At 47.6% G+C, this 12046-nt stretch overlaps 1 protein-coding gene across 1 annotated transcript in view; it reads right to left on the reverse strand.

Moving 5' to 3' along the window:
• The window catches only part of GFRA2 (GDNF family receptor alpha 2), an 88540-nt gene that overhangs the window by 9629 nt on the left and 66865 nt on the right, over nt 1-12046 (reverse strand). Inside the window, exons 5-7 of the mRNA XM_082230256.1 lie at nt 6742-6851; nt 4410-4550; nt 3588-3745 (exon numbers count right to left, since the gene is read on the reverse strand). Of these exons, the coding sequence (XP_082086382.1) occupies nt 3588-3745; nt 4410-4550; nt 6742-6851 (409 nt within the window). The remainder of the gene's footprint in view (nt 1-3587; nt 3746-4409; nt 4551-6741; nt 6852-12046) is intronic.

A 12046-nucleotide genomic window follows, 5' to 3' on the forward strand; every position in this document is an offset into this window, starting at 1 on the left:
CACCATTTTGAGGTGTGTGGTTTTTTTATTTTCTTTTAACAATTAGGCAGTGCATAATTTTTTGAAATAAATATTCACAGTTTTTGGAAGAGAAGGGATGGAAACTGGTGCGCTGATATACTGATAAACAGAGGATATCTATATTGGTGTACAAAGGCTTATAAGTGTTGTGTACTGAGTTGAATAGGATCCAAAATGCAGCAGTCTGATTGGTCCTAGAACAATAGGATCCAGAATGCAGCAGTCTGATTGGTCCACAGGAGCGACCCAATCCAGCTCCAGGTGGAAGTGAATCCACAACCAGATTGGCCTACAGGAGAATCCCAGAATTAGCCAATCGAGTGGGGCCCATTGTGTATATAATGTATATAAAGCAGACGTTCTGGGGGAACTTCCATTCCTCCTCACCACTATGTGCTGAATAAAGAGCATGAAATCCACTCTCGGCTCTGAGGATATTTCACTAAGCCACCCCAAAAAGGGCACCTGCATCCAGCACTGAGTGCATATTATGGGGTACACGCCCTAGAACCTTAGAATTGTTGTCCCTGAGATTAAGAGTCTAAACCTCCAGACAAAATTCTGGAATAGGGCACTTTAGGTCTTTTTTGTGGGGGGGGGGTTGTACAGTTTGGAGCTGGTCTTTGTCAACTACAGCACCAAAAGACTTTTTTTTTTGCCTGAGCAAGATGTAACAAAGGTTGTCCAGATTTGACCCCAGGCTTGGGTAATGAATGTCCCTTGTTCCAGGGCAGGCAGCGAATCAGTCAATGGGGCAGAGGATGTGCTAATGGAGAGGAAAACGTTCTGTCCTATCCCCCTCTTGCCGTGGGTGGGGGGAGAGGTTCTGTCGCGAGTAGAGGTGCCCGCGAACGGAGCACCGGGCCTCTGATGCGATGCAACTCTAGCATGAAATTGAGCCGCTGATTGTCTCATGCGGCGGTAACGAGAAGCATAAGATGTAATTTCTCAGGCATGCCGGATCTAATTAGAGGCTGCCCAAGGGTGACATTGCTGCCTTTTGCATCTGCTCGCCGAGCTGAGGAGGGGATCCAAATGGCCAACAAGACCCCTGGGGGAGGAGGAAGGGCTTCAGCAGAGAGTTGTCTCGCAGGTGGGCTGGGGGTGCAAGCAGGCATTGTGTCTCCACACACATGGGAATGCGCCCCGTGGTGAGGGGCTCACTGAAATGGCCATGTGGCAAGGCCTGGGTGCTCCTGCTGCTCCCTCGAGTCTTGTCCAAGCGTGGCTTAAATCACAGAATCAGAACTGTCGTGTAGGGAGGGAGCCCAAGGGCCATGTAGTCTAGCCCTTTGCAAGGCAGAAATCCTAGGTAAAGATACTCTGACCGATTCCCACCCAGTCTCTGTTTAGAAACCTCCAATGAAGGAGAGTCCATCACCTTCCCAGGTCATATACCGTATAGACTTGAGTATGTTGTTGTTTAGTCGTTTAGTCGTGTCCAACTCTTCGTGACCCCCTGGACCAGAGCACGCCAGGCACACCTGTCTTCCACTGCCTCCCGCAGTTTGGTCAAACTCATGTTCGTAGCTTCGAGAACACCGTCCAACCATCTCGTCCTCTGTCGTCCCCTTCTCCTTGTGCCCTCCATCTTTCCCAACATCAGGGTCTTTTCCAGGGAGTCTTCTCTTCTCATGAGGTGGCCAAAGTATTGGAGCCTCAGCTTCAGGATCTGTCCTTCCAATGAGCACTCAGGGCTGATTTCCTGAAGAATGGAGAGGTTTGATCTTCTTGCAGTCCATGGGACTCTCAAGAGTCTCCTCCAGCACCAGAATTCAAAAGCATCAATTCTTCAGTGATCAGCCTTCTTTATGGTCCAGCTCTCACTTCCATACATCACTACTGGGAAAACCATGGCTTTAACTATACGGATCTTTGTTGGCAATGTGATGTCTCTGCTTTTTAAGATGCTGTCTAGGCTTGTCATTGCTTTTCTCCCAAGATACTTAAGTATAAGCCAACCTAAATATAAGCCGAGGCACTTAATTTTAGCACAAAAAACTGGGAAAACTTATTGACTTGAGTATAAGCCGGTTCACCACACCACAAACCTGGTGGTGGCGGCAGTGGCGGAGGAGGAACGAGCAGCCCAAAATCAGCCCTTTGGGGCTGCTCGTACCTGCCTCACTTTAGTATAAGCCAAGGGGGGCTTTTTCAGCATAAAAAAATGTCTTGAAAAAGTCGGCTTATACTTGAGTATATATGGTAATTATAAACTTGTAGAGTTGGAGGGAACCCAAAGGTCATCAAATCCAGCTCCCAGCAATGCAGGAATCTCAACTAAAGCATCCATGACAGATGGCCATCCAACCTCAACTTAACCCGCCCCCCCAATGAAGATCATTTTTTTAACAAAAACAAAACCTCCATTGAAGACGAATCCACTACCTTCTGATGGCGTCAGTTCTACAGTTGAACAGCTCTTACCCTCAGAAAACTCTTCCTAATGTTTAGTTAGAACCTCTTGTCATTTGAATCCATTGGTTTGGCTCCTAGGCTCTTGAGCAGGAGAAAACAAGCTTGCTCCGTGTGGCAGCCCTTTAGATATTTGAAGGTGGCTGTCATCTCATCTCTCAAGTCTTCTCTTCTCCAGGTTAAATATCTCCAAGTCCTTCAGCTGCTCAAATGGCCCCTCATCGGAGGCAGGCTGACCATGAGCGTGTCTGCTCTGCCTCCCTGTGCCCCCCTGTCACCCTCCGTGAGCTGACCCCACTCATCAGCTGCTCTTTGGAGCTAAAACTTACACAAGCAACAAGAACATGAATGGAAAGTGGAGTTGGTGGGACCGGCCTATGCCCCATCCTCTAAGGAAGGAAGGCTGGGCCTTTCAGACTCCACACTCTGTGACTGGCTGTGATGGCCTGGGATTCGGACTCGGAGGCTGAACCTGAGGGATCCCAGCCTGCACATGATTCCCTGCCTCCAGAACCAGCTGAGCCGGGGCTGGGGCATGAGCCTGAAGGGTCCTCACCTGTGCTGGGTCCTCAGGTGCAGGCACCAGCCGAGTCTGCTCTGGCTCCTGAGACGATGGAGGACCCATTGCCTGCAGGTGCTCCACTCTCAGCCCCGTCAGAGGAATCTGAGGTTGCCTCTGGGTCCGGTAACCCTCCAGTCTCTCCTGAGCTGCAGAGGCTCAGGGCAGAGAGGTAGAGGGAAGTAAGTTCCCGCAGGAGGAGTGCTCGCCTCCAGGCCAGGAGGGGCGAGTCACCAGAGGATCGGGGCCGCCCTATGCCTCAGGGCAGATAAAAGCCGGCCAGCCCTAGTCCCAAGTTGTGGGAGCAACATTGTTGGTTGCTAGTTCCTGCCTGAACCCTGTCCTGCTTTCCTGCCTGAGCTCCTGACCCGCCTTGGCTCCCTGCTTGCAAGCCTGTTCCTGACTTCACCCGGCTCCCTGCCCTGCACCCAGCTTCAGCTACTACAGACTGCCTCCCCATTGCACCTTTGACCTCGGACCGGACTTGGACCTCGCCTCTCGGGTTACCCACGGGACCAGCACACCTGCTAAGCAAACCAGTGCTCTTGAGTCGCCATGAAGGGATACAGGGATGCCTTCTCATAGGACTTACCTGGATGGAGGCCGAAGTGGTGGTCACACCTGTGTCATAGATGGTGTTGCTGTCATTGGCGTCGTATGTTGATGTCTCCATCTTGGGTGGCAAGGTGATGTGTTGAATCGGCGGGAGAGGCCGGTCCGTGCCGTTGCCAAAAGCCTGGATGGCATTTCCTGGAGAGGGAAACAGACAGCTTTACTGAAGGAACAACGGAAGCTCCTCCTCGACATCACCTCCATGCCCTTTCCTATCAGGCTTCCCGGTTAGGGACCCACCCCTCTCTGACCTGCCCATTCCTTCCTGAAAGTGCTCTGCACCCCCACATGAATCCGATATAATGACTGTAACCACAGGAGACGGTAACAGCAACCAACTGGATGGCAAATTCATGGAGGAGGGGGCTAGCGAGGGCTACTAGCCAGACATGAAGGCTAAGCTCTGCCTCCACAGTTGGAAGCTGCAAGGCTTCTGAATTCCAGTTGCTGGAAACTCTTGTGCTCAGATCCTGCTTGCGAGTTTCTCAAAAGTGGCACGTGGTATGTAATGGTGGAGAGGGCTATTGATGACTACTAACCATAACGTGATCAAGCCAATGGCCTATCAAGTCCAGCATCCTGCTCTCACAGTGGACTTGATGGGCCATTGGCCTGATCACATTATGGTTAGTAGCCATCAATAGCCCTCTCCACCATTACATGTGGTTCTCTCTCTCTCTCTCTCTCTCTCACACACACACACACACACACACACACACACACACGAGGCTCCACGGTGTTTGAGAACAGCCCTAACCTCCCTCTGGCCATCTTCTACTCTGGGGACCACAGAATGACTTACGCAGGCAGGGGTTTTCCATGAAGTCCTTCAGGAACTTCTCACACTCTTCCTCCATGTTGCCACTGCCCCGGCAGGAGCACGACGGGGACACAACGAGGTTGGCAGTGCTGGAGTCAACATAGTTGGGTGTCATGTCCAACCCTGTCCAAGAAGGAAGAGGGTAAAGCACACAGGTAAAGGTTAAGGGACCCCTGACCATTAGGTCCAGTCATGGCTGACTCTGGGATTGCGGCGCTCATCTTGCTTTATTGGCCGAGGGAGCCGACGTACAGCTTCAGGGTCATGTGGCCAGAATGATTAAGCCACTTCTGGTGAACCAGAGCAGCACACGGAAATGCCGTTTACCTTCCTGTCAGAATGGTACCTATTTATCTGCTTGCACTTTGACGTGCTTTCGAAATGCTAGGTTGGCAGGAGCAGGGACCGAGCAACGGGAGCTCACCCCATTGCGGGGATTTGAACCACCGACCTTCTGATCGGCAAGCCCTAGGTTCAGTGGTTTAACGCACAGCGCCACCCGTGCCCCCCCCTACACACAGAGGGATGGGCAAATGCCACCGTCTTTGTAATTCCTTTCTCAAAACCCTGCTCCATTTGTCCAGCACACATCAGGTACTGGACCCCCAGGGTTCAATTTAAGCATCATTGTGTATCTCACAGACCCAGCTCTGGGCTGCCCCATGATATTGTGGGAGACTGCAGTCAAACAGAACTACGCACGACTCCTAGTTAGTACATGAAGGGGTTAAGGACTATATTGTATTGCTAGATAGACTCAGTTAAGTCATGCTCCTCCTCTCCAAAGAGGAAACAAAGACTGTTTCCTCCTCCTTTCTGCCATGTGCTTAAGCTTCCTCTACACTTAGACCACTTGTCTGACTCTGGCTGTATTTTCTACCCAAGACTATTTTGCCGGTATTATCCCTGCATGGAACAATGCATGACTGAGACCTTGCATCTGCAAGCAGAGCATCTTAAACTTACTTAACGTAGAATCGTGGAGCTGGAAGGGACCTCAAGGGTCATCTAGTCCAGCCCCCTGCAATGCAGGAACCTCAACTAAAGCATCCTCAACAGATGGCCATCCAGGCTTTGCTTTAAAATGCCCAATGAAGAAGATTCCACCATCTCCTGATGGAATCCATTCCACTGGTAAACAGCTCCTACTGTCAGAAAGTTCTTCCTGAGGATCAGTCAAAATCTCCCTTCTTGTAACTTGAATCCATCAGTTCGTGTCCTACCCTCCAGAGCAGGAGAAAACAAGTTTGCTCCATCTTCCGTGTGACAAGCCTTGAGATATTTGAAGATGGCTATCACATCCCATCAGATGGTCTTTCCATTGCAAGAGGGGCAGAAAGAGGTCAGCTGCTGTGTGCAGCTAATTGGGATAAGAAAGGTCCATGAACCTACATTCCTAATGTTGTTCTGCTGCACAAGCTGTGACTTGATAGCCTCAGGTAGGAGCAGAGGAGGGAGGTGGATGGAAGCCTTTCTGTTTTGCCTCAAGTGACAAAATTCACAATGGGGTAACATGCAATTCTATATTGGATTGTCTTCCCGTATCAGATTATACATGGCTGAGTAAAATCTGATTTTGGGGGTGGGGTGGGGAGAGTACAAACCACTATTTTAATGAGGAATCCAGCTGTAGACCTGGAAGGTGTGGGAATGTTCAAGTTCTGTAACTAGCAAGTTCTGTAACTTAGCAGAGTTTTACATTCCCCTTTTAAACACACAGCGGTTAGCTTGTTGCAAGCTTGTTTAAGCTTCTCAATATAAGATTCCTGGTGATTTCCCTTATATTCCTCTTAAAAAGAATAGACATGACACAACCTTGTGTAAACTATATAAAAGAAGTTTACTCACACATTCAGTTCACAGATGGATCCCTGAAGGCAAACTTAGTTACAGAGTATATACATGTGGAACTATCCCATATGGAGATAGTCTCTTTGTTGGCTAAAAGCCAACAGAGCATTTCTAGCTAAAAAAACTGCTGGTCTTGCGACGGAGAAGGCAAAGAGAAGAAAGAAGGGGGGCTGCATGCCCTATGCTTTTGTTACCTGCACAGGTAAGGTCACGCCCACTTCTAGTCACATGCTAAAGGAAGTTTGTCCCAGCCCAGGAGGAAACAGGAAGTTCCAACTGGCTGAACCAAACATCCCCTTTCATGTCCACTCTAGGAAAACTAGGAATGTTGTACTTGACTGCTATCTATGTATCACAAAAGGGATGTCATGTGGACACTGCCAAAAATAAAAATACAAGACACAACAAGCAGTTTCAACACAGCATTGGCTTCAGTGTGGATGAGCCCATTAATGCTACTCACCTATTAGGCCTGCGTAGGAACCAAGACAAGCCTGGTAATTGTCCCCAGGGCAGCTGGTCAGTGACTGGAAAGAGGCTTGGCAATTCGTGTGGAAATCTGCCAGTCTTGACCTGGTGACAAAGACAAGGGAGGAAAGGGGAAGGAAAGTTAAAATACTGCCCTGCTCAAGAAGTAGCAAGTTGTTTATGAGAGTCAGGGTGAAGGGAAGAGAGAGGAGATGAAGGGAAGCATGGTATTGCCAAATCCTGGAAGACCTTTAATCTTAGTGCCATGGTACCTTGGTTGTCAAACTTAATCCGTTCCGGAAGTCCATTCCAAAACCATAGAAAGTAACGTAAAATGGATTAATCCGTTCCAGACTTTTAAAAACAACCCCTAAAAGAGCCATTTAACATGAGTTTTACTATCTAATGCAGGGGTCAATTTTACTATCTAATGCAGCAAACTTATCGAGCAGGTGGCCGGTACACTGTCTCTCAGACCTTGTGGGGGGCCGGACTGTATTTTTTTTTGGGGGGGGGAATGAACAAATTCCTATGCCCCACAAATAACCCAGAGATGCATTTTAAATAATAGCACACATTCTACTCATGTAAAAACACCAGGCAGGCCCCACAAATAACCCAGAGATGCATTTTAAATAAAAGCACACATTCTACTCATGTAAAAACACGCTGATTCCTGGACCGTCCATGGGCCGGATTTAGAAGGCGATTGGGCCGGATCCAGCCCCCATCCCTTAGTTTGCCTACCCATGCCCTAAGCCAGGGATCAGCAAACTTTTTCAGCCATGGGCCGGTCCACTGTCCCTCAGACCATGTGGTGGACCGGACTATATTTTTTGGGGGGAAATGAACAAATTCCTATGCCCCACAAATAACCCAGAGATGCATTTTAAATAAAAGGACACATTCTACTCATGTAAAAACACGCTGATTCCCGGACTGTCCATGGGCCGGATTTAGAAGGCGATTGGGCCGGATCCAGCCCCCGAGCCTTAGTTTGCCTACCCATGATCTAACAAGACCAGTGATCCATAAAATGAAAGCAATAAACAACATACTGCAGTCACACAATCAATCAGTCAGTAGCAGAACTGGGTTCCACACAGTCACAAAAACAAAAGAGCTGCAAAAACAAAAAGGCAAAATAGCAGCAAAAACAGACGGACCTCAGCGTAACACTCAAAACGGGGCACGTTTGGCTCCTGAAAAAGGTTCGCAAACCAGAACACTTACTTCCGGGTTTGCAGTGTTTGGGTTCCAAGTTGTTTGAGTACCAAGGCGTTTGAGAACCAAGGCACCACTGTAATTTGGATTGCTGGTATTCAAGGATTTGCAAATGGTCCTTCTAGAAAAGGTATCTCATAAACAAAATATCTAAAGGGCAGGGTTCGACTGGCCTTTTTTTTTTTGCTATATATAATAGAATTATAGAATTGCAGATTTGAAGGGGACCCCAAATATTGTCTAGCCCTATTCCCTGCAATGCAGGAATCAGAGATAAGCATCTCTGACAGATGTCCAACCACTGATTAAAAACCTGAAATGAAGGAGAGTTCACCACCTTCCAAGGGAGTCCATTCCACTTTCGAACAGCTCTTACCATAAGAAAGTTCGTTCATATGGCATGATTTTATTTCTTATACAAATATGGAGGCATATGGTCACTCAGTGCCACCAGCAAATGTCTGACTCATTTAAGCATATACAAAACTTTGGACACATCTACACAGCTGCAAATAAAACATTAAAAATGTGTTGTAAAGCGCAATGTACAAATGTGACACTAGGTGGCGATTTTCAAAACCTTTTTTAGAAAAAGCATGATCACAGTTTATTCTTAGTAATGATGGAACTCACAGATGAAGAATACTTTAATTTTTATGAATCTTTTTGTTTTTTTAAAAAGGAGTATTTTTGTGAGTTAATACTTTATTATGCCTATGTTGCATCTTTAACTATGATTCCTGCTTTGTAAGGTTCAAATTAGGTGGCTCTTTGGGTCCCTTTCCATCTCTACAATTCTATGATTATATTATCTTTGTACTTTTGTCCTCCCAGGCTTTACGGTTTACATTTCTGACTCTCTCTTTTTGCCCTTTTTGTTACGTTTGCACTTTTGGCTGTAGTCCGCAAATCAATAAAATAGAATAAAGAATAAAGGCAGTCAAGGGTCTGGACGGCTGCAGGAGGTCATCATCATGTCACAAGTCATATTCGCAACCCTTTTGTGGCTCTTCCTGGACCTCACACCGTGAGCGAGAGAAGGCAGAGAAAGCTGCCAGGAAGATCTATGTCCGAGATGACCACGGAGGCGTGAAGACCATCACCCAGGGAAGCGCAAAAACTAGAGCGGGGCTGAAATGACTCACAGCTTTTCATAAATTTTTCTGGCAGTGCAAAAAAAGAAAAAAAGCCACTCTTAGCATTTGGTCCCCACGTCCTTCTTGTGAAATTATGCACTTCCTTCGTTGACAACTGGCTGTCTTTTCTCTCAGTTAACCCTCAGTGACATCTTCACGCGGCCAAATGGAATTGGCTTTGCAGCGTTGTGGCATCTCGTTCGCTGCATAGAATCATAGAACTGAATCATAGAACTGCAAGGTTTGGAGGGGACCCAAAAGGCCATTTAGCCCAACCCCCTGCGGTGCAGGAATCACAGCTAAGGAATCCCTGACAGATGGCCGGCCAACCTATCTTTAAAAACCTCCAACGAAGGAGATGTCACCGTCTCGCGAGTGAGACCACTGCAGAACAGCTCTTACAATCAGGAAGTTCTTCATAATAATAATAATAGTAATAATAATAATAGTAGTAATAATAATAATAATAATAATAATAATAATACTGTAATAATAATTTATTATTTGTACCCTGCCCATCTGGCTGGGCCTCCCCAGCCACTCTGGGCAGTTTCCAACAAAGATTAAAAATACATTGAATGTCACACATTAAAAACTTCTCTAAACAGAAGTCCGCAAATCAATAAAATGCCTTCAGATGTCTTCTAAAAGTCAGATAGTTGCTTATTGCTTTGACATCTGCTGGGACGGTGTTCCACAGGGTGGGTGCAACTACCGGAAAGGCCCTCTGCCTGGTTCCCTGTAACCTCACTTCTTGCAGTGAGGGAACCGTCAGAAGGCCCTCGGGGCTGTACCTCAGTGTCCAGACTGAACGATGGTGGTGGAGACACTCCTTCAGGTATACTGGGCCGAGGCCATTTAGGGCTTTAAAGGTCAGCATCAACACTTTGAATTGTGCTCAGAAACTTAGACACAGTCACCTATATCCTTTTCACAGGTACTGCTGTCAAACCAGGTGTCTCCCCTCCCTACATTCTCTATTTAGGGATCTCACTATTCCTGCCTAAGTGGAGAACTTTACGTTCAAAACCTATTGGTTTTGAAGCAATAAATAACCTTTCATAATTCAACACACCTGCCTGGAGGAAGCCTTTTAATCTGTGCCTCTGGGAGGTTATGTGTGTTTCATTTCACTGGCTTTGACCTCACAACTCTCTCTTCCTCCATCCCATCAAGAAAGAAACCTGCACCCCTATTTAATCCAGATAACACTGAGCTCCCTTTTAATGTGTCCAGTAAATGTAATGACACGTATTGTGGAGTGACCAGTTTAACTACGTGGTTTGGTGAAGATGCACCTCCTTCTGCCCAAATCTTCCAAAAATTCAGCCTGCTGGCATTTCATAGGCATTTCATCGTCTTCGCGGCGATACAAGGCAGGCTTGCAATGCTAAAATCCTGGCATGCACAGCTGAGTTTGACATGTTCTCTCTTGCCTCTCGCTGGAGCCTGGACGCGCTGGTGTCTTCAGGCATCTCCTGCTGGAAAGCTCGCTTGTTCTGGGCAGGTAATGACGCAATAGAATCGATGGGTTTTCACCATTCTTCACTTTGAGGGAGGCTCCAGGGTGGGGGCAGGGAAGGTGCAGTGGCCGCAGCAGGAGAAAGGGGGCCATTTAAAAAGCAGAGACATCACCTTGCCAACAAAGGTCCGTATAGTTAAAGCTATGGTTTTCCCAGTAGTGATGTATGGAAGTGAGAGCTGGACCATCAAGAAGGCTGATCGCTGAAGAATTGATGCTTTTGAATTATGGTGCTGGAGGAGACTCTTGAGAGTCCCATGGACTGCAAGAAGATCAAACCTCTCCATTCTGAAGGAAATCAGCCCTGAGTGCTCACTGGAAGGACAGATCCTGAAGCTGAGGCTCCACTTCTTTGGCCACCTCACGAGAAGAGAAGACTCCCTGGAAAAGACCCTGATGTTGGGAAAGATGGAGGGCACAAGGAGAAGGGAACGACAGAGGATGAGGTGGTTGGACAGTGTTCTCGAAGCTACCAGCATGAGTTTGACCAAACTGCGGGAGGCAGTGGAAGACAGGAGAGCCTGGTGTGCTCTGGTCCATGGGGTCACAAAGAATCAGACACAACTAAATGACTAAACAACAACAACAACATTTCATTTGCAGCCCCATCGTGGGGCCGGACTGGACACCAGCAAGACACTGGGAACACTGCTTACCTTTCTTAGTGGGTTGTGAAAACTACTATTCCGGATAACCCTTTTTAGAGTGTAGGGGCAGTAGGGGTGAGTTTATGGAAATAAAATGCTTGGGAACCACTGAGAGGTAAATATCAGCCTGTAACTTGAGTCTGCCACATACAGTTGGTATAAGGATTTCTGGCATCACGCTTGTGAGAGATGTTCAGCACCTGCATAGGACAAGGCCACCTAAACACTAAGGAAGCTTCTTCTTATTTTGCTCCTCGCCTGAGACCTGCTTTGTCCAGGTAGGCAGGTAGAATTATGAATAGCTATTTCTTTGTTTAACCACGGGCTAAAGGAAGCACGGGACGCAGGTGGTGCTGTGGGTTAAACCACAGAGCCTAGGAGTTGCTGATCAGAAGGTCGGAGGTTCGAATCCCCACGATGGGGTGAGCTCCCATTGCTTGGTCCTTGCTCCTGCCAACCTAGCAGTTTGAAAGCATGTCAAAGTGCAAGTAGATAAATAGGTACCGCTCCGGCGGGAAGGTAAACGGCGTTTCGGTGCGCTGCTCTGGTTTGCCAGAAGCGGCTTAGTCTTGCTGGCTCCCTCGGCCAATAAAATGAAATGAGCGCCGCAACCCCAGATTCGGTCACGACTGGACCTAATAGTCAGGGGTCCCTTTACCTTTACCTGTTTTGATCTATAAGCAGCCTTGAGGTCCGTGTCAAGGGAAAAGGTGGGGTAGAATCAATCAATCAATCAATCAATCAATCAATCAATCAACCCTTTGGTATAAA

The sequence above is a fragment of the Podarcis vaucheri genome (assembly GCF_965113315.1).
Source record: "Podarcis vaucheri genome assembly, chromosome: 7".
NCBI classification, from domain to species: domain Eukaryota; kingdom Metazoa; phylum Chordata; class Lepidosauria; order Squamata; family Lacertidae; genus Podarcis; species Podarcis vaucheri.